Below are 23,096 nucleotides of genomic sequence, written 5' to 3' on the forward strand. Positions count from 1 at the left end.
ACAATAAAAAAGTCTGTATATATATATATATATATATATACACACAGTAGATAGGCTATATAAGTAGGGAATGAGGGAATGGGATGGGAATCAAAGTAGCCTTGATTTGATTAGCATAATCGATAGTTTGGTAAACAACTGTAACTTTGTAGGCTATCAATTTACAGTTTAGGGATACAAACGTTCATTTGTAGCAGACTCACAAATATGTGTATTATATCAGAACCTGATACACAAAATCCACTGAGTTACAGATGTTGAAACAAACTGAAAACAAACAACCGCTAACCAGAACTGCTGTTTCACTGTATTATTCATTTGTGGTGGAATCATTTTGACTGATCTTTCACCTTCTTCTTGAGAAACTTAAACCGCCAAATCAAACTGAACGCCTAACCTCTAAAGTCTTCGTTTCGTATCGTTACCCGCTTTCTCCAAATTGCGCGCATGCTCAATCATTTTGTTTAGAATTTGTGGAGAATGCATATATATATATATACTTTTAGAACTGAATTTAAATTTAAAGAGCTCTAAAATTTAAAGGTATTTTAATTGATATTCAGTTAGAAAATTATGAATATATTAAAATACAAAGCTAGCAAAAACTTAATATTGCATTAAATTATTACCACGTGCACAGAATGAGGCTTGGGTAAACACGCTATAAAATACACAGCACGGTAAACGAGTTCTGCATCAGAGGCAATACGTTTCCACCGACTTTTGAATAGCTTGCCCTGGAAATATTTTGGTAGCCCGAAGTCCCGTTTGTCCCCGGAAGAGGGAGACAACGTCTGGGAAGGAGCGCATAGGCTGACGGTGAGAACGGGAATCGAAGCATCCGAGCATCCCATATCCTTTCTTCCCTCAGTGTAGCGGATCGCCTTAATACTGAAGCACTGTCTACAATGTCTCCTTCACGGGCACGAGCTCTTATCGGTCTCCTGGTCACACTCTGCACCCAAAGCCCACTGCTGTCGGGTAGGTCAATCTGCTTCTGTCTATTTAAATATTAATTCACAAAATCAAGCTTTGTGTATTATTATAATTGTTTAGGATTATTTTTAAAGTATTATTCGTTAAGTATATTTTTGTCTGTTATAATTCCCAGGGCTTCATTTTATCATACTGTCATCTCGTAGTTTAAAGATTATTAGCCTAAGTCACAAGACCTTATAACAAATAGCTCTAGTGTATTAGTCACCTGCGGTTGGTGAATACAGGTCTGAGTTCTGTTTAGGTGATCAAACCTTTAATTAACATTCCAAGCACTAAAAGCTTAATGCACGAGGGGGTGAGACTTGAGGCACAGGCAGGTGCACAAACTTCAAAATGTGTACTTGCTTTACTTTAATTTTTGTAGCAATATAAATCAGTTTTTAAAAAAGGTCATCATGCAGGCATGACATATGTCTGTTAAACTTTAAAACGATCATTATTCCTTGTTAACAATCGAGGGGGGGGGGGGGGGGGGATACATTATTTAACAAAATCTTTAACATTTTGTTATATATATAATTGAGACTAAAACTTAGGCCTACTTTACAACTTCTACTTCGACTGATGGTGGTCATCTTTGTTAACTACTGTAGCTAATTGATTGCACTGAAGGCGTAATAACTCACCCCTGGTCGCCCCTGATTAAAATAATTTGTTCACATGATAAGTACACATGTCATCAAAATATAACCAAATTAGGATTCCCGATTTGTTCTTCACCTCAAATGTAGATAGGTAGACAGACAGACAGACAGACAGACAGACAGACAGACAGACAGACAGACAGGTATATAGATAGATAGATAGATAGATAGATAGATAGATAGATAGATAGATAGATAGATAGATAGATAGATAGATAGATATGGACTGTAAGTGCAGAGCTCAGCAAGTGTTTAATCAAATTAAAGCCAGGACAGGAAGTAACAGTTAACCTCTTTAAAAGGTCATCAGGGAGTGTAAAAGCACAGATGTTTTAGACATTCTTTTGCTTTCAGCTCTTCAAATCAATTTCAGCCACGTTTTTTCTCTCTGCCTCTCTTTGACTTTCTTTCACTCTCCCTGTCCCACCGAATTCTGAAGAGAATGCAGAGGAATCTTGGATGAGAAAAGTGGTAGCTAATTCCTACTGAGCCGTGTTAGCTGCCACGTTACAACAGGCCTTTTTCTTTCTCACTTGCTCTTTCTCAGTGTTTTGGAAATGTTCTTTATATGAGGTCACCCAGTGCAGCCTGTGACTGCCATCAGCAGCTGCATATTATCCTGTCTTCCTCTCTTTTCTTCTCCTCTCCATCTTTAACAAAACAAAATACATCCAAAACAACTAAATCTCAAAGCCACCAGCTGCTTCGATATAGTGTAGACTGTAAAGCTTTACTGATTTCAAACCACAAAAAAAACTTCTATCTATAAAAAATCTCTTAATGGTGCCCAACTGCAGCTTCGCAACCATTCCAGACATCTGCTTGACAGATAAAAGATATATCGGAAAGAATGAGGCTCAGGATTTTCTTCCACAACCCTGCACTTTAACATCACGTCTGTTGTTATTCCAGTAAGAATGAGTGTGTTGTCAGGTAAGAGCTCTGCCAGACAGTGAGAGGAAGAGAAAAATCATGCCCTGACCAGCTACTGGAATTAAATCTTGCTCAGATTCTCACCAAGGAATTTGCGGAAAGTCTTTGATTGACGTGAGCAAGGCTGGAAGGGTTAGAAACTCAATCTGTCGATAAGTGAGTGTGCAGCGATACAAGAAGCCAGCATGTAGTTGGCATGATGCCCGCGCTCAACCTTTCACTTAGGTGTTTGAGGATTGTCTATCATCAGGTGACCCCCCCCCCCCCCCCCCCCCCCCTTATGGAACACGTGGGTATATTACAGTAAAGCTCAGGCTGAAAAGTGTATGTAAAAGCGCTACACTCTAAATGCCTCTTGCGTTTGTTTGAATGTCATCCAGACACCTAAATGAAAATAATAAGCAAATGAATGTTTGTTAGAGTTTGTTTATGCCTTTCATTGAGAAAATGATGTCAGAAAAGCAGGTGCTTGCCCTGCAGGTCTTTCCGTGAGTACTTATAAAAACAATCTAACAAAACTGACAGGACCACAGGGCATTTACTTTCAGCCTCTTAATAAACACCATAAAGGAATGAACAATATTAATGGCTCAGAGCCAATGTAAAAGAGTTTCAGGAAAGATTTGGGCCAGTTCTTGCGTTCGAACAATCTTACATTTGTTGACTGTATGTGATTTTAAGCCCTGCTAATCTAAACATCTGGTTTTCTGTTGAACATTGTTTTGCAAATTCTGCTGATGGAAATATGTCATCAAACTGATCAAATCTAATTGGCTCACATCAAAATTGTTTTGTCAAAATTGCGTAAGTAAATTGTGATAGGCTTTGAATTGGTTAAAAATTACAAACATTTTATTTATTTTATAGCTGTCACAAAGTTAGATTAAAACATTTAAGGCTATAATTGAAAATTGAAAGCACTTTTTTCTCAATTTTTTGCTTGTTGTTGTGTCATGTTTTTTTTATTTTGTGGTGGACCAAAAAATTAGCAGATAAAATGTAGTCTTCCGTTTTACCAGGGGTTTCAATGTAAAAAAAGAAAAAAAAAAGAAAAGAGAGTCACTGATCTAGGTGATGTCCACTCCATAACATGAGCCATGGTTAGTTTCCTCCAGTATAATGTTTATTTTTGGAGAAAGATCTAATTCTTATGTTTTACAAGTCTTGATTTAATCAAAATTTGAACCCTCCCTACATCATAAATTTTAATATGGGCCAAATCACAGACTGAGGTTTGATGTTTTTGTGGCCTGTGTGTGTGTGTGTGTGTGTGTGTGTGTGTGTGTGTGTGTGTGTGTGTGTGTGTGTGTGTGTGTGTGTGTGTGTGTGTGTGTGTGTGTGTGTGTGTGTGTGTGTGTGTGTGTGTGTGTGTGTGTGTGTGTGTGTGTGTGTGTAGTTGTAGTAATTGCACTGACATGTGTGATGTGGCTCCAGATTATGTGGAGGGATGTTCGATTGCCAATATTACATTATAAAGCAATGATCAAGAGGCATATGTCCGTGTGTACACTTAAAGAAATGATAGAGATTGATCTCTCTCACCAGGATTGATGCCAGAGTCATGCTGTTGTACAGTAAACAGGCACAGCGATGAGAGATTTGCTCACTCTAACTCTGAGCAGGGTTAGAAAAACAGACTGAGCGCACTGTAGTACTTCAGACGGAGTTTCCAGTTTGTTTGAAGGCTGTAGCCCTCATTGCTCTACTTCAAGTTGTAGATTAATTTAAAAAGTCCACACAAAAATATCTACATTACGCATGACTCTCACAAGCTAACTGTCATGCTGAGTTTATACAATTTAGTTTAGGTTTTCCTATACACTCTTTAAAATAAAGGTTTCAAACGGGAGTTCTTGCAGCGATGCCATAAAGAACCATTTTGGGCTCCCCACAGAACATTTTAGGGCAACCGATCTTAAAAGATATATTTTTTCTTAGTGTGAAGAACATTTTAATAATCCGAAGAACCTTTTTCCACTATAAAGAACATTTTGTGCAATTGAAAGATTCCATGGAACTGTAGATGCCAATAAAGAACTTTTCTTTTAAAGATTTTATGGCCCTCTGCAATAATTGATTCTGATTCGTCAATCACATGCTTTCATTGGTCAAATATTTCTACATAATAACAACTAAACTGAATAACTGACCATTGTTCCAGAGCAATTTCCGCATAGCTGTGGAATAATGTGCAGTCTGTAGGGCATAATTGCAAAATAAAACACTTTAAGGTGATTCAAGACCTCTCTGCTTCCTTTTGGGGTTTATTTTGTGACAATATCCCTTACTTAGTCTAATAGCTTATAAGATACTTGATTGTAGTTTATTGTCATTTCCTGCAACTGCAATCTTACAGAAACAAACTCACCAGACTGGCATTGCAATGTTATTGACAGACAACTGTAAACTTTCTCTCTCTCTTTCTCAGGTTCTAAGCCACTGCCGCCACGTAATGTAAAGCTGACCTCGGTGGATAAGGGGTTAAAGGTCACATGGGATTCACCCAGCGAGCTGGACGGACAGCCTGTAGATAGCTACAGCATTGGATATGGGAAGTCAATGAAGTCACTACGCTTCGTCACTGTGGACAAGGACAGACGGTCAGAGTTACTAGAGGACGTAGGTGAGAGCGTATATCAATCATTCTTTAAATGCAAAGCTAGAGACTCACATTGAGTACTTCAGCAGTATGTCAGGCTCTCATGTGCATGTTGTGTTGTTTTAGAGCCTGGAGTCCTGCATTTTCTCAAGATGAGTGCAGAGAATAAGGATGGGATGAGTAAACCTATCTACAGGGCAGAGACTCCAGGAGGTGTGTGTTTGCATGTGTGTAGAGAGAGATCTGCATGTTTCTCTATGACTCTATTCTCTTCACTGTTGTACTTTGGTGCATGGATATGTAAAGTACAGTAAGCGCATAAAACACATGCATGTTAGAATTATCCTTTAAAATATAATATAACAAGAATTCGTCAGTGTTGTCAATATACAGTGGCCTCTAAATATATGGATTTCATTGCAATGGAATATTAAATATCAAACTGTTCTCAATTTTCTGAAACACATTTTAACCATATTAACTATAGATATCTATATACACATTGGTTATTGAAGCATGTCTCAAATGCTCCCAAAGGCTCAATTTATTCAAACAGAAATATAGTAAAATTGCGAAATATTACAATTAATAATGATAGTTTTATATTTTAAAATGTAATTTATTCCGTTGATGGCAAAGCTGAATTTTCAGCATTATTACTCCAGTCTTCAGTGTCACATGATCCTTCTGAAATCATTCTAATATGCCGATTTGCTGCTCAATAAACATTTCTTATTATTATCAATGTTGAAAACCGTACTGCTAATTTTTTAATTTTTTTATTCAGGATTATTTGATGCATAGAAAGTTCCAAAGAACAGCATTTATTTGAAAAAATAAATATTTTGTAACATTATATATTTACTGTCTTTTACTGTCTTTTTTGTTTCTCAATTTAATGCACCCTTGCTGTGTAAAAGTATTAATTTCTTTTTTTTTTTTAATTCGTATTGACCCAACAGTAATAACAGGAGTTTGAACCGTAGGAAATATACGGTAGCACAACAAGCCTTGAATCTTTCATTAATTTTTAAGTGTAGCTGAAGTGTACACATCATTTTAGTGGTCACTATACATGGATGTCATTAAATGTCTAAATATACAGTTTTATTTGCCTCATTAATTTAGACTTGTTAGGCTCTAACACACATTATTATAAGGCTTTTACAAGGGAAGCATTTATAACTTGAAAGCTCTCTATGCTTTTTGTTCGTTTCACAATATTAAACCAGACTGGATGGCTAAAACTTATGTGTAGACTGCAGGGTGTAGGGATATATATATAGTTTTTTCTGTTTTCCAAATAACTCCATTCACTGTTGGCATCTGGTGAGATTGAAATCCCCAAAAATAGAACATTTATGTGGCCAGTCCATGTTTTTGTATCCAACCCGGAGCTCGAGTCAAGAGCCTTAAGCGTTGTGTTGTGGTAGCCAGTCACTCGTCCAACGCACGCCACATTTTTTCACATACATTTTTTTCAGTATGTCCATGTCCGTCTCCAACCAAACAGGATCTGGGCATATTGCTGCATGTCCCACAGCACTTTCCCCAAAACATCTGTCATAAAAGAAAAGCACATTAATAATCCTGCAAACAGATCATAAATGTTCTTGGCTGAGGTTGTTTTTAGCAGTAGTAAACATATCTTGAGTTACAGCTCCTTGTTTTAAGGATAGCTGGTTGTTTTGATTGCAGTATATGCTACATTTTGTACACATTTATGTGTAATATTTATTTTTTACTATGTTTTGTCTGATAATTCAGTCAAAAACAGTGCCAATAAAAAGAGGAAATTGCTGTAAATGGGTGATATGGTCACATGTGTTTTTCTTCTGTGTGACACCTGGGGATGAATGATAAGGGAATGACATTTTTTCTAAATAATAAAAAAAATCAAGTGAATTTTGGCATCATAACATTTTAATGTAAAGTATGAAAAAAAAATTCTAAAGATTACGTTTAAAATGATAATTAATTATTTTAAAGGTTAACTATATTTAAGTGTTAGTTGGCAAAGTTGACATTATTTGTAAAAATATGGGAATTGATCTTGCTCAATTAAATATCCAATATCAGTCGATAAGGGTACATTTTAAGGACTCAAATATCAGCAAATAACAAATATGGTACCGATTTAGTGTGCATCCATATGTGTAACCACTCTGCTCTTTTCTCCTGCAGGGAGAGAGTGGGTGAAACTGGATGGCTTTGCTGTCGAGCCTTTCAACAGATCCACTCCAGGTAGGTTCAATACTTTTCCAGCCTATGATTGATGCACAACAATTTTATGAGGAGTATTTCCAAGCAGGTTGCAGACCAAGCTATGTTTGCAGACCAAACATAAAATAAGTTATGGAATACCATTTTAAGTCAAATCCAACCTTCTTGGAATGCATAAAACTACTTCAACTTCAAAAATATAGTTGTGTCTGTACATTAATGGTAAATGACAGATTTCAGACACACAGGCTTATGCAGAACATCTGTGTTGTTTTTCCCATGAGGATTAAAGTTTGGACGTGGGTTTGGATGCCAGAGAGAAAGACCTCTGATAGTTCCTAGAAGTTCCTGGAAAGACAGTGGCAGTTTTTCAGTTGTAAATTTGTTAAATCAAAGCTTTTATTTCTCTTTTTTATGAATCGACTGAGCCCACTTAAAGCCAAACTCTGTACATGCGAGCCCTCCGAAGGGAAGAAGGAATCCCAGATTTAAACCAAGTTTTTTAGTTTCCTACAATCTCAAGAGTAAAAGAGATAAAAACACATAAAATGGAGAATCCCACAGATACAATTACACACATGTGATCAATATCCAACCTACTTCTGTAAATACAGTACTACATGGACTACAACAAAGATTTAGTTACAGATTTGGGAACAGACAATATTGATTACAATTATTTGGAAGTTTGATTGTGGTCACTTATTTACCATCTACAGAAATGGCCTTTTCATAATGTTGTCCTGTCCATGTTTGTTTTTTGCTATTGCTGTTGTCATGATGTTACCATAGCGTTGCTATAATTTTTCTCTGGCTTTGCTGCTGGGTTAACAAAAGACATATGCTTCATGTCATTCTACTTTGTAACTGTGAATTGGCAAGAATGTGGCAGGAAAAGCTCAATTTTGATTCAAAGCCACCATTGTTGTGCTATCATCTCTTTATCATCACTTTGGCAGTAGAAATAAGTGGGACCAACTATTGTGAGCAGGTCCACATGTTGCCCAGCTGAGTCCACACTTGGTACATGGTAACTCTGGTCTGGCCCCTGGAACCTGCAACTTCTTATCGCATCCAATACCTCCCACGGAGAGAATTCATGGAGATAATTTGTTCAATCAGCGAACAATTCAAACCTAAGGGGGGTGGGAAAAGAGAACGATGTGGCATCATGGATCCAGGTCATGGACTTGGAAGGTTGACACTATAAAAACAATGAGCGAGGGAAAGAGTTAGAGAAGGGTGAGCTACTACGTCTCACCCCTGTTTCAAGGCCAGTGATATGTGAGCCTGCCTCAGCTGTGTTGGCTGGACTCTCTGAATGTGAAGTGGGAATAAGTGTCTGTTTGTTTGTACAAAGGAAAATGAGTTGCTGTTACTATCATCTCAGTTCATTTTGAGACCTGACATTTCTTATTAACTTAAGTGTTAATAATGCTGGTAGAGCTTGATTATTGGGTGAGTGATGCCAGAGCAATCATAAGTTAGTCCTTAAGCGTGTACGCGAGGCTTGCGTTAAGCCAAAACCCTCATAAAAAGGCTGAGCTATAAAGGATATGAAGCTCCTTTTTTCTCCCTTTTAATCTCATTCTTCAATACTCAAAATGACCTGAAGTTGGGTGGTTTGGAGACACTGCTTCATGAAACTTTGAAACATTTACGAATCTTTAGTTTCAAACCAGTGGTTTGGAGCTTTTTTGAAACTAACCGAGTTCTTCAAGTGTATCTGACTGTGTCTTGCAGATCTGCATCTGCATATGCTTCATCTCAATTCACCTACTTAAACCATTTTGAAGTGCGTTCCACTTCGTGAAGTGGACTAGAAAAGTTTATATGGACAGACCTTCGTTCCTTCGATTTTTTGGGAGCGAGTCTCTCATATGTACACTTCAGGCAACTCCATATACCACAATGCAACACGATTGTGATGTCACAGCTGATCTCATCTATAGATCTGCATTAAACAAATTCTTAAAGGGAAAAAAATGTAAATAATAAATCAACTCCATAGCTGATTCCAAGTGATCAAGGGCTTAGGACGTTCCAATTCAGGCCATTGCAGTTTCCGCCAGTAGTGGGCACTCGTGCAATGTAAGCAATGACGTATATCCGAGTGAACGAGACAGAGGGAAGTTAGCGTGTGAAGGGCATGACAATTTTGGACAGGAATGCAGCCATATGCATATGCATACATATGGCCATTTCAATGGGCCGCTATTCGTATGACGTCCGCCATATTGGAGCGGTCCGTGAACATTCGAGAGCATCGACATGAGCATCTGCAACCCTAGTTAGACGCATGTATGAATAGAATTTCTATAAATGAAATTGACTTAAGCAGATTATTTTGCTAAACTAACACACTATACCACAAGACAAAGGCGTCACTTGACATTAAAAAGTTACCATAGTAAAAACATTGAGTTATATTACATAGTAATATTGAGTTAATACATACAAAAACACAAACCAACACATATTCTCACCTGTAAAAGGTTATCCCATTTCTTTGGGAATTTAAATCTTGGCGGTTTCACAACCAGAAGCTGCGACACGCAAACCGTTGCACGATGGCGGGCGTGCCTAGTAGGCCTATGGATTATTAATGATATTATTAATAATCAGTATTATAATATTATGGCAATGTTCGTTTTGTTGCTAGGCATATATTATTTTTACATTCCCTGGGACAATTCTTCTTAGAAAGCTTGAAGCTAAATTGAAGTACTAAAATAATTTAAAGCTATTTTTTATCAAATAGCTGAGAAATTGATACCTTAATTTCACCCCATTTTCTATAAAGACGAAGACTTGATTACTAAACTTTTTAATGCTACACTGTTTGAACTGTCACAATCAAACTTTAAATTACACACAGACTCTAATGAGGAAATGTGACTACAACCGATCATCTGAGAATGATTAAAGAAGCGAAAAATTACAGACTGATGGAGAAAGAGGGGCTGTTTTTCATTACCCTCTCAGGGATGTACTGCACACCAGAGGGAGAGACCGAGAGATGCGCGTGAAGCAGTGTGTTAAAGGAAAGAAAGGATGAAGACTGTCTGACTGTCTCATTCGCCTGCCAAGTCCTGTCAGATGGGGGATTACAGTAAAGCAATAAGAGAGGAAGTGAGATTGCACATGACTGTAAACTGTGTGGCCCTGTAACTGTACTCACTTTAGCAAATCTCCACAAGTATTTCCCAATGTTGTTTGTTTTATGAAAGATTGCAAACATGAGTCGTCCTCTGTGAAGTACAGCGGGATTTAAAAGTGTGAGACCACTTGTGAAAATACTTCAATTATTTTCTTTCTAATTTAATACAGCTTTTTGCTTTACAAATTATATTATGTGTGCCTCAGTGTAAGCTAGGAAATTTTATCTTTTTAAACAAAGGTGTTAACATCTTTTTATATCATAACATTTCTTTGTTTTACATTTTCAAAATCTTAAAACTTTGTTTATTTCCATGTTTAAATTAGATTTTGAATCTAGACTTTATGGACCCCACTATGTTTGATAATGTAACAGTACAGTATTATCACAATTAAGTAATTTCTATTAAAGTCAAGTCAATTCAGGGCAGATCAATTTCTAAAGAACATTTAAAACAACAGAAGTTGGCCACAAGTGCAACACAGCATAAAATCACAATAAGAAAATAATGACAAAGATTGTATTCCATATTTCCTTTGAGTTTATTACTTTGAAGACAGAATCTCAGTGATTTTTAAAATCCAATGCCAATATTATTTGTTCGGTCTCTCTTTCATTAGACAGGATGGTGTCTATAACTTCATCACAGATTAACCCACGGTCCCCAACTCAGAGGACGGCACTAGGACAGCAGAGGGCCCCTCAGTCATCCTCAGGACCAGAGCCCCCTAATCAAGGAGGACACCTCCCTCTCCGAGCCCAAAACAAACACAGAGTGGACCTCAGCCAGCACCAAGCAGACCAGCGCAATGGTAACAAGCCCAAACTGGGTAAGGATGTTTGAAGGTGTCTAATAGGAATTTCAAGCTGTTAAATTGTGTTTTAGATATGCATACTGCATGCCTTTAGATCTAAGCTCAAATATTTGTAAACAGCTCAGATTGCATGTCTTCAGTATATCTCATTGCAGGTAATGTGTAATGACACGTGGCCGTATCTGGTATCCCCCTTCTGTTCGTAGCATCTGAGTCCGTCTATGTGGTATCACTGCAGGCATCCAGAGCCCAGGGGAGAAGTGCACCCATCAACACGGCCACTTTGAGTAAAAAAGGTGATCACACATCATAGTGGTGCTAACCAGCAATCCATATTCAATATTTTATCTCATGCAAACCTAATATTCTTTCATTGTTATACCCTTTTTTATGCCTGTTTGTTAGAGCCAGAGGTTGTGGATGAAGTAGAGGACATCACAGTTAGAGTATTGTCTCCTCAGTCTGTCCTTATCACATGGGTTGATCCACTTGTTGAGAAGAAGAAGGAAATACCAGGGGGGTCCAGGTAAAAAATTATTATTATTTAATTTTTTGAATGGATTGCATTGCATACACTACCGTCAGTAAGGAAATAAGTCTCTTATCCTCACCAAGGCTGCTTTGATAAAGAATAGAGAAATATTGTGAAATAGTATTATAATTTCAAATTAATGTTTTCTACTTAATGTTTTAAAATATAATTTGCACCTGTGATGGCAAATGTGAATTTTTAGCAGCCATAACTCCAGTCTTCAGTGTCATATAATGCTTCAAAAATCCTTTTAATTTGCTGATTTGGTGCCCAAGAAAAACCTATTATTATTATTATGTTGAAAACTGTTCTGCTACTTGCAACTTTGTGGAAACTTGGATTTTTTTCAGAATCCTTTGATGAATAGAAAGTTCAAAAGAACAGCATTTTTTGGAACCTTTGGACTAATATATATATATATATATATATATATATGTGTGTGTGTGTGTGTGTGTGTGTGTGTGTATGAAGGATATGAAGGCTAGATTTCAGCTATAGAACTAATATGTGTGCAGGTATTACACAGTGAAATACAGAGAAAAAGGAGAATCTGCTCGATGGGAATACAAGGACACCACTCAGAGACGTCTCATGATTGAAACTCTTTCTGCGGACAGCATGTACGAGTTCTCTATTTGTATCTCTCAAGGAGATCAGAAGGGAAAATGGAGTGCATCTGTGTTCCAAAGAACCCCTGAATCAGGTTTGTTTATGCTTCCTGATCTTTAACACAGATGGTTTGCTTAGTTTGCATTGTTGAGCAGCTAAATTCTGATAGTATTTATTATTATAGATATAATTATCTGCTAACTAAAAAGGTCAGTGTGGGATTGAAAAAATCTTAAAATTGTTCTGGAGATTAAAGTTTTCTATACAAAAATTACTACTTTTTGTATTGTATTGTATTGTACACCCATACAAATGCACACACAAAACCCAAGACAATCTTGTCGTAGTTTTTTAAACCATGTAAGCATGATCTAACCGCCCAGTTCATGGTAATGTCACTGTTTACTGACTGTTTGGTATTTTTGTTTGGAGTGAATAAAATGACCTAATTCCTCTGGAAAACATAAAGCTTTCTTTTGTTTCCATCTGAAAAATATCCAGGCAGAAAAATATAAAGTTAAGTTAAAGAAAATGCACAGTGCTCTGTGTTTGTATATTAATTTGATTGTCATTTCTGTTTTTATTTTCTGCCACCTTTTTCTATACAGCTCCCTCTGGCCCTCCAGAAAATTTTCAAGTAAAACCACTTAGAGGAAAAGGTACTGCTGTCACAGCAACCTGGGATCCGCCTGAGCAAACCAATGGGCGAATAAGAGGTAAGAACACAGGGTAGGCTATCAATTCAACAAGTTCCATATAGACCATAACAACCATATATTTTTCATTTGTTTATTGTGTAGTACACTGGGTATTACTCATTCCATATATTTGAATCTGCATATTTAGCTGGGATAGGAGAAAGTATTTTAACATTGATAATATTTTATACAGATATCTGTCAGTTCTTTCTATTCGTTTTGGAATATGCCCTAAATAAAGAACAGAAAATGACTTGGCATTTGGAGAGTAAAACATTACTAATAGTTGACCATATGTCTTCCCTGAAACCACTTTGGGCATTGCCAAAATATATGGGAATGATAAGCTTCTTCAGCATCACAATTTCTCCAGCAGGCGTGCAGAGCACAGTCTCAAAAGCTAAACCAATACAAATGTACATGTGGAAAACACAAATGTTCTCTGTTCATGCTGAAGGAACTTTCCTCTTTACTGTGTTATCCTTGGCCTAGATTTATTGATTCAATCTTGGGTATTCCCAGTGTTCATTGGAAAAAATTCAGTTATGGTATCCAAATTAAATTGACCGTACTGATTGATCTGACATCTACTTCCAGAGTACATCCTTTCCTATGCTCCTGCTATGAAACCGTTTGGCGCTAAGTCAGTTACATACCGTGGTACCACCACCTCTGCTACCATAGATGGACTTATGCCAGGTGATCGCTATATCTTCAAAATCCGTGGAGTCAATAGGAAGGGACAAGGACCACAGACTAAAGCCATTATTGTTTCAATGCCTGCATGTAAGTACTCCCAACAGATGTTTTCCCCAATAAACATTACTACACTAGCAGCTTTACAGAAACTTGGTTAAGACTGGTATCTCAATTTTGTCTCCAGCCAGCACTACTCACTTAAGGTACACGGATAGCCACAGGACGGGTCAAAGTACCTCCAAGACATCATCCAACAATGAATCAGACAATCAGGAGCCAGATGAGATGGAAGAGTCTGATACTCAGACCACAACTCCAATCACCAATAGGCGGGGGCGCCCTCTTTCTCAGACAAGGTCCTATCACAGCATCTTATCCTCTGTAAGGGGTTCTGTCAGAAGCGGAGGTTCTAGCTCAAGGTCAAACTCACATTCATCTTCAACTCATACCAAAGATAGAGAAGGAAGTATAGATGAGGAAGAGAAGCCAACAGACAGTCCAACAAAAGAGGTGATCAGAGCAAATGAGGCTGGGGACACAAAACCAGAGAGCAGTAACAATGTGTCACCACAAACAGAGGAACATTCAAAATACTCATCTGACACTAAAGAATCAAAACCCAATAAGTCAGAGTCTGTTCATAAAGCATCTGAAGACAAACGTCCTTCTTGGACCCCTCGCACATCATCCATTGTTGATATAAGCAGATTAAGAAGGCCTTATTCTCGCACGAATGGTTCTCGATCAAGAATGCGGAGTGAAGATTCTTCGAGCTCATCACATAACCAAGAGTCTGCAGCTACAAGAAAGGACCTGACAGCAGTCTCCTATCCTGAAGGAAAGAACGTGTATAACCAGATAAGTATCACTGATAGGACGCCTTCGGTGATCTCACCTCAGGAAACCAGGCCTGAACCAGCGAAAGAATCAGAATCATCCTTATCCATCTCTTCTTCTCCAACTTCCTCCACAGCATCATCTTCTTCATCCTCTTCTTCCATTTCATCTTCTTCAGTATCTTCTCCATCATCATCCTTACCATCATCATCATCATCTTCAGGTACAAGAAGGATTTCCTCCACGTCAGGTCGAGTCACAAGTTCAGGATCTGGTGCTATGTACCCTAATGGAAGAAGAGTTGGAATTTCAATTAGAGCTCAGAGACTTCAAACAGAAAAGCACAAACCTGATTCATCATCATCTGCTTCTTCACAATCCACACTGCAAACAGGAACCAGGACAAACAATCACGATACAACAAAGGGGCTTGATACCAACCAAAAAAACACAGAGCTAGACACAACAAAAGATGAACAACCAACTGCCATTGAAGAAACCAAAAAAAGCCTTTCTGATACAACTAAAGAGAAACACCCGGAACACCCGGAACAAAAGGAAAATTATGATAAAGAAGAAAAAAGTGATAGTTATGGTTCTACTTCCCCCTCTTCAAGAACTAACCCTTCTACAACAGGACGAAATTCATCCTTTTCATTACCAAACCGAAATTCTAGGAAAGTTATAGCGAGTCGCAGACAAGATGGCAGAATACCGTGGAGTAGGACTGCCTCATCTGTAGGTGCAGGAAGGCCGATTATTAAAGGATTTCCTTCTCGTTCTTCTGCTGTAAGCTCTCAGGACACTAGTGATAAAAACAAAGTTTCACCCACAACATTCCCTTCAAAGCATGAGATTAATCCTGTCTCAAATAAACCTAGTGTGCTAAATAGAGAAACAAATATTGCAATAAGTTCTAACAATCCCAGTAGTAATGAAGCTGTAAAAATTAGCAATGATCATGAAGATGATTATCTTTACGAGGGAAGCAAAGAGACCTTGGATAGTCAAACCAAAGATGCCGTCTCAACTGCAGCATCTAAAACGACAACAACAGTTGTGAGTGAACAAAAGAGACATGTCCTGAACTTTGAGAAAGAAAGTGTGGATAGGGAACAAAGTAGTGCCAATATCAGTTCAAAGTCACTTCCTACAGTTCCCCAAAGAGTCCCTATTTTGGCTTCTAATGGTCGGGTCCGCTCACCTGTGGTAGCAAGTCGTCTGAAAGGGTCACGGCTTCCTAATAGGTTGTACCCAGTACAACACAGAAGATTTGGCTCTGCATCCACACTGGATACATCATCCTCCTCTTCAGCATCATCGCCTGCCTCCTCCCAAAACAGTCCAGTAGAGTCACCTCTTATCTCAGATCGTGACTCAACTGTCGGGAGTAATACTAATGTTAGGCTCACCCCAGGTTCAGTTTCTCGCACTTCTCATGGGCTGTCTGCTGGTGAAAGCACTAGTGGGAATATATCTCCTGAGTCTCGGAATCCAGTGATGAGATCGAGGCTGCGGTCAGTTTCTAAGGAAAACACTCCAGTCAATGGCTATAAACCAAGTTATGGAAAAGGTAAACATTATGTTGTCTGCAAGGATGCGCATGCTGTACGTACAACAATTCCAGTGTGTGCATAAGTACACTTTTACTCATTTCTTCACATTTCCATGTTCAGGCAAAAATGGACGGCCGAATCTGACAGCTGCAAATGGCAGAGTATCCTCAACATCTGATGAAAATGTAAAACCAAATGGAGTCCGACATATCACAGGTCCTGATGGAACGAAATGGGTGTGTTTACTTGCAGCGTTAATTATTTCTAAATTTGGCAGCCCTGAATAACTTAAAATACTTCTGGCAAATTTATTTTACGCACTTCTCTTCATATTCCAGTTTATAAACCATGAAAGATTTAGCATAAAGTGAGCCATGGCAGGATTGTAGCCCTGATAGTGACCCTAGAATGTAACTACCCATTTCCATGACTTCTTTTATGTCTGTTGTATGGATACACCAATCAATCAGATAGTACTGCAGTTCAAACAAAATTATCTTTAACGTAAGCAAAGACAGTCATGTGAATAGACATGTCTCTCTAGGCATGGAAACTCCACAGACAGGGAACCTTAGGGACATTTATTCAAGCAGGACTGTTTGACTGTTGCCTCGTTTTTTGTTAAAGAAAGATTTTTCTCTTTTGTTAAAGAAAGATTAAAGTTTCATTCACTCTTTTAGATAGTAGATCTGGATAAGGGTGTCCTAATGAATGAAAACGGAAGAGTCCTTCAAGATTCAAGGGGAAGACCTAGAAAAGTTATCCTTGGAGAGGATGGCAAGACTATTTTTGGTGAGTGGATTATCATTTTAATTTAATACAACTATAGAAATGAGCAGCTTGTTTTAAACTAACTTTTATCTCTTTTTTTGCTATATTAGATGACCAGGGCAGCCCACTTGTAAACCAGGAAGGATTAGCATTATTTGGTCATGGAAGGGACAGTCGACCTGTGATTAATCCAAGTGACAAGTACCTTACTGTTGGAGGAAAACCCATTGTGGGCTTGGACCGCCCTAAACCCAGGACTACAACCACTACAAACACTATTAAAACAACTACATCAACAACAACAACAACAACAACAACAACAACAGTACCTACAACACCAGAAATGGTAACAGAAACATTGGAGCCGTCAACAATAGTGGCTGAGCCTACATGTCCACCTGGACTTTATTCCCGACTGGATAACAATGGTTTCCCAATAATGGATGCTGATGGAATACTTAACTGCTACACTGAAGGTGAGATGAACTCTTTGCAGCCACACAAAACTCATAATGTCCATCTCATAATGTTGTAATATGCGTTAATGCAAAAACAATACACAAAATACTCTTAAGATGGGACAAAAAAGTGTTTGGCCCAGGTTGTGACTACAGTTGGCTCTTATATATTGAGTTTTGCACAGGCATGTAGTTAGTACCCACAAGACCTGATCCCCTGTAATTTAGAATCAGTATTCCAAGGATAATGTGAGTTAGGATGTACACAGTAAACCTCAAAGGATGCTTTGAATCTGCCTGTGATATTTTTGAACATCCTGATCAGTCTGACATAGCAACATTAGCCCAACCACTGGGATAAGTTTAGCTGTTAAGGGATTATCTGTTGATAATTGGCAGTGTAAACATTCTGTTTATTTTTACATTTCTAGTTGGTGACGCTATTGGCAGAATTTATACACTGTCCATTTAAGGAACTGGTATGGAGATAGCAGAATTTTGGTTTCGGGAGGAAAGTCGGGAGAGAGTAACTGTTTATTGAAAAAGAAAAAAAAATTGTAGGACGGGGACTTGGTTCTAGTCATCGGTTGTTGGTTGGATTTTGAGATGTGGGCATTGCACTCAAAGTTAGTGAAGTTTGAAGAAATTGAGAAAATTGGAGAAGCCTGGCATTCTTCACAATAAGATAAATAACATACATTTACAATACAGATGGAGTGAATTTCCAATCCATGCTGACATTGTGTTTACCAAAAAAAAAAAAAACTCAAAGGTTAGGTAATGCTGTTACACATTTCTATCTGAATGTAAACTAAATCAGCATGGTATCTGATGATGTCGTTGATACTGATGAAGATGTCTTGAATGATTGTTTTGTTTACTGGCTACCAAGCTTCAAGGAGTTTATTTTTGTTTTTCGTATGGCCATTTGTACGCCATTTACATAGTTTATATTAAATTTACATTATATTTGTCTCAAATCATCGTTAATGTACATACTGACTTCACCCTGTGCTGCAAGATACATTTAGTTTTACATTCATATACAGAAATCAGCTGTGTGGATGAAAATTGCTGATGTTGTCGGATTTTCAGGTGAGATTATCAATTAATTCAGTTAACGTACGCCCTGAAGGAAAGTGTTTAGGCTGCAGACTCAGCAACGATTGCATTTAATGGTACAGTACAATGATAACATAGTACAGACATTATCTTAATTTCATAAATAATGTACTTAAATATAACAATATTGCTGTCCATAAACTGAGAAAGTCCACGCCCGGTGTGCTATACCTCGTGTTGTCCTAGACGCGACACTACGCCGCTCTTCTCATGTTCGACATTCTTCATATTAGTTTCCCAACCCTGTTCCGGGAAGCACACCAACACTACAAATCTCTTTCTTCCTAATCAAACACCTGAGTCAACTCATCAGCTCATTAGTAGAGACTTCAAGCAAGACCAGAGATATATGGGCAGGAGTCATCCAAAATGTGCACTGTTGGTGTGCCTTCAGGAACAGGGTTGGGTCTTATATCATTGGAATCCTTGAATCAAGAAAATCCATCTCGATTTTTTGAAAAACTTACTTTTGTGAACTAATCTTAGGTTTTATCCCGATCGGAACCAAACCCGTGCAGATAGATTCTCTGGGTCTGATTGTCAATAATTATCAGGCAAAGGTGACATTTTCCTTCACATTCGCGATGGGACACCAAAATATTCAAAGTGGGCGTAGTAACTTTTACTTAAATGGCTATAACTCTTGAATGGAATGAGATAACGTCACTAAACTCGTTACACCTATGTATGGCCCGAGTCTGTGGTCACATGAAAAGGATGTAGTGACGGGCCACTTGGTGGTGCTATAAAAAGAGAAAAAAAACGAGATAAGAGCTATAGCTACTCAGAAGCCATTCCGATTGTTTTGAAAACTGGCATGCAGTGTCTTTGTCAAAGATGCCATGATGGTCTATGTGGACCAAAAACATGGCCGCCATCGGCCAATAAAGTTTGAGCACCTGTTAGACAAGGTTAATGGAGGCAGGTCTAAACGAAACTCCCTGGGCCTGTTTGACTCGTAGCCCTAGAGGTCTGTGAGAAATTTGAAAGAAATCGGCCACCCGGGGCGCCATCGTGTTTTTTCAATAGCGTAAATGATTGTATATTATGTAATTTTTCAGACATGCACACGATATTCATACCTCGTTCTGAACAACTTTGCCTGTAGGACCACTGCTATCAATAAAATCATTCGTTAAATATTACAACTTTGATAAAAATCACTGCAGGACAATTCTCTGTATCAATAATTATCACCCAAAAAAAATTACCTTAGCTTTAACCTTTGGATAGCTATAACAGGGTCATTAAGAGATGGGCTTGGCCAATTGTACACAAAACCCTATAGTTTCTAAACGAAAACTCAGAACTTCACAAAATGATGTAAGCAAATGCCAAATATGATTCCAAACAAGCATGCAAATGTTTATGGAGATTGGGCTCTAGGTGGTAACAGTTATAAAGGTTTCAAAAACAATATTTCTATTGTAAATAACCTGAAATTGCAGAAAAGGGTATTTTCCATCAATGATTTAGGTATTTACAGGCTTGCTATATAATATGTAATGTATTACATTTGTTCTTTAAGGCCTTAAAGGGCCTGAACCCCATTAATCGCTGCTTGCAGCTATATTTTTTTCTTAATTTTTCCATACTAAGTGGCTTTATAAGTTGCAAAGTAAAGATCTTTGCTCAAGATTCAATTTGCTCAAACTTGGATGACCTTTCTGGAATAAAAACTAGAACTTGTTGTATAACCATTTGTTATGTAATACGGCTGGTTTGAACGCAAGACAGCCAATGTTGCCAAGTTGCATTCAGGGACAAGCTTGTTTACATACAGTTTTAATAATTACTTGGCTTGTCCCAGTAGTAATCTCCTCATTGTGACAGGAATCCCTGGGATAGAGTATATTAGACATAAAGAATAGTGCTGTCACATTCTCACTACTCTAACAGAGCAATAACATTAACTTAACTTTTAAAACAACATTGAATAAAATGCTGTTTTAACTACAAAAGAAAAAGAAAGACTAATTGGACACTTTAAGACACTTAAAATGGCATTACTTTAAAATAAATGTAATTCGGATTAATATTTCATAATTTAATACATAGGCATCCAAATACTTTTGTTCCATTGTGAGGTTGTATCCTGTGGACTTTTATTCTTCCTGTTTTTGATTGCAACTCTATCTTACAGATGAAATTTTTGTGGAGACCACCACAATCCCAGTCCCACTTCCCACAACAACACTGGCTCCCATAACACAGACTCCTACAACACTGGCTCCCACTCTTGAGACAAGGCCTTTTAACAACACCCCTTCCTCTGAATTTGATGTGGCTGGAAAGAAACGGTTCACAGGTAATATATTTGCTTTACATCATACTACAACAGTTAGTACTCTGTAATAAAATGCTATAATTCCTTTTCTTATTGGTTCCAAACTCAGCAATACCATGTTGAGATTGAAGTTGAACCACTCAGGAAACACAACTGGCCATTTACAGTTAATTTCTTTCCAATCACCATAACATTTCATGTAGATGTGAGGCACTGGAGAATTGAATGGTGAATGGGAAGGAAACTTATCTGGCTTACAAATGCAGCTGATTCCCTTGGTGATGCTTGTAAGCAGCAAGTAAAATAGTGCATACAGCTGACCTTAGGTATGATTTATATGCAAATACTTCTTGTCCCGTGGAAGTGGAATGCTTTTTCAAACTTCACTCAATCAGCTCATCAGAGTTCATAAAAAATTTCAAAAAAGAGGCAACTCTTCTGTAAGCACTTGAATACCTAATTCATAACCAAAATGATTACACAGTTTCTATGATTATCATTGCACTATATATTCTACTGTTGTGCACTGTCTCAGCTCGTACTCTTCTAGGCAGCTGACCAACTTGTATTGCTGCTAAAATTGTTGGTTCCTTAAGCCTAATCAATTTGTGTGTTTGTATGCTGTTTACACCTAGCATTAACATGCATTTTTAGTTGACTCACATTTGGATTGCCAAATATATGTAAATACACACAAAATACAGTTTGATCGGATTGTGTTCCCATCACCGAAACTACATCCTGAGGTGTCTGGGACAGATTTTGACCACATTTAATGAAGATGTAAATGCAAACATGTTTTGATTATCCACATTCAGCTACAAAAGTAATAAATGAGATTATGCTGTAAATAAACATGTCACTTTGACAGACTGAGTCGTTAAAGTCCTGTGTTGCAAGTTCTTTTTAGGTATTCAAATTATTTCCCTCTCTTACACTCGGAATCTAATTTCTCTCACAATAGAGAGCGCTTTGAAACTTTTCACCTCATTTCTTCGCTTCTAGACCCATTAACATTCTTTACTAAAGGGTTTGCAAAGAATTTTTTAATTATCCAATTTTGAATCATGCAATCCAGTCACACTGAAAATACATTGAAATGAAGGTGTGAATGCAATCCAGCTAAAACATATCAAGATATCACACAAATGTTAATGCCAAGTGTAAATGGTCTATCATACAAAATCAGCTAACATTTATGTGATTTGATCTCCTGGACAGTTGTGAAAATTGTCCCATATCAAGAAGATACTAGTAAATGTGTACATTATTGTTTAAAAGTTTGGGTCTGTAAGATATGTTTATGTCTATGCTCACCAAGGCTGCATTTATTTGATCAAAAATACAGTGAACCGTAATATTGTAAAATATTATTACAATTTAGGATAACTGATTTCTATTTTATTATTTTTAAGTGTAATTTATTCCTGTAATGGCTAAGCTAAATTTTCAGCATCATTACATACACTCTTCAGTCATTCTCACATTCTAATATGCTGATTTGGTGCACAAAAAACATTTCTTATTATTATCAATGTTTGAAAACAGTAATAATATTTTTGGGGAAACCTTGATGCATTTTTTCAGGGTTCTTTGATTTAATTTAAAGTTCAAAAGTACAGCATTTATTTGAAATAGAAAACTTTTGTATTGTCATAAACTGTCATTTTTGATCAGTTTAATGCATCCTTGCTGAAAAATGTCTTTATTGACCTCAAACTTTTGAATTGTATAGTGTATTGTAAAAAGGGGGGGGGGGGGGGGGGGGGGATATGTCTTTACCTTTAGCCTCCCTATTTGGATCATGTTACTCTAAGTTTACCTTCTACTTTTAGAGGTCTCTCCGCTATGGCTAGAGTTTAACCAACCTTGTCAACCCTCATGTCCGCAACAAATACCACATATCATGTGTTGGTAGAGGCCATTTTAGAGGCCAGTGACTTTACAGGCTCTCAGGATGTTTCATGTGGGCAGCTTCTGTAGGAAATATTTGAGAATGCCTGAGTGAAAGTATTTAGACTCCACTCTATAAATTATGGCTGAATGTCTGTGAGTTTGGGCTTCCTTCCCAAATACTCCAAGACCCAGTGTATGTGTGTTAGGATAAAAGTTATGAGGATATAGGCTATGAGGATATTGTTTCAAACAATAATT

At 37.6% G+C, this 23,096-nt stretch overlaps 1 protein-coding gene across 2 annotated transcripts in view; it reads left to right on the forward strand.

Annotated features, from left to right (window-relative positions):
• The first annotated feature begins 834 nt into the window (after positions 1–834).
• The window catches only part of fndc1 (fibronectin type III domain containing 1), a 37,838-nt gene continuing 15,576 nt past the window's right edge, over positions 835–23,096 (forward strand). Inside the window, exons 1-15 of one of the 2 annotated variants that reach the window (XM_077220070.1) lie at positions 835–981; positions 5,005–5,199; positions 5,302–5,388; positions 7,360–7,419; positions 11,179–11,388; positions 11,580–11,669; positions 11,779–11,899; positions 12,421–12,608; positions 13,123–13,230; positions 13,810–13,998; positions 14,096–16,321; positions 16,425–16,540; positions 16,985–17,096; positions 17,186–17,551; positions 20,799–20,963. In XM_077220070.1, the coding sequence (XP_077076185.1) occupies positions 909–981; positions 5,005–5,199; positions 5,302–5,388; positions 7,360–7,419; positions 11,179–11,388; positions 11,580–11,669; positions 11,779–11,899; positions 12,421–12,608; positions 13,123–13,230; positions 13,810–13,998; positions 14,096–16,321; positions 16,425–16,540; positions 16,985–17,096; positions 17,186–17,551; positions 20,799–20,963 (4,306 nt within the window). In that variant the 5' untranslated portion in view covers positions 835–908. The remainder of the gene's footprint in view (positions 982–5,004; positions 5,200–5,301; positions 5,389–7,359; positions 7,420–11,178; positions 11,389–11,579; positions 11,670–11,778; positions 11,900–12,420; positions 12,609–13,122; positions 13,231–13,809; positions 13,999–14,095; positions 16,322–16,424; positions 16,541–16,984; positions 17,097–17,185; positions 17,552–20,798; positions 20,964–23,096) is intronic. The other variant, XM_077220071.1, reaches the window with a different exon arrangement.

Source organism: Siphateles boraxobius, unplaced genomic scaffold (genome assembly GCF_051911475.1).
Source record: "Siphateles boraxobius isolate OS27281-9 unplaced genomic scaffold, OSU_SipBor_1 8, whole genome shotgun sequence".
Taxonomy (NCBI): domain Eukaryota; kingdom Metazoa; phylum Chordata; class Actinopteri; order Cypriniformes; family Leuciscidae; genus Siphateles; species Siphateles boraxobius.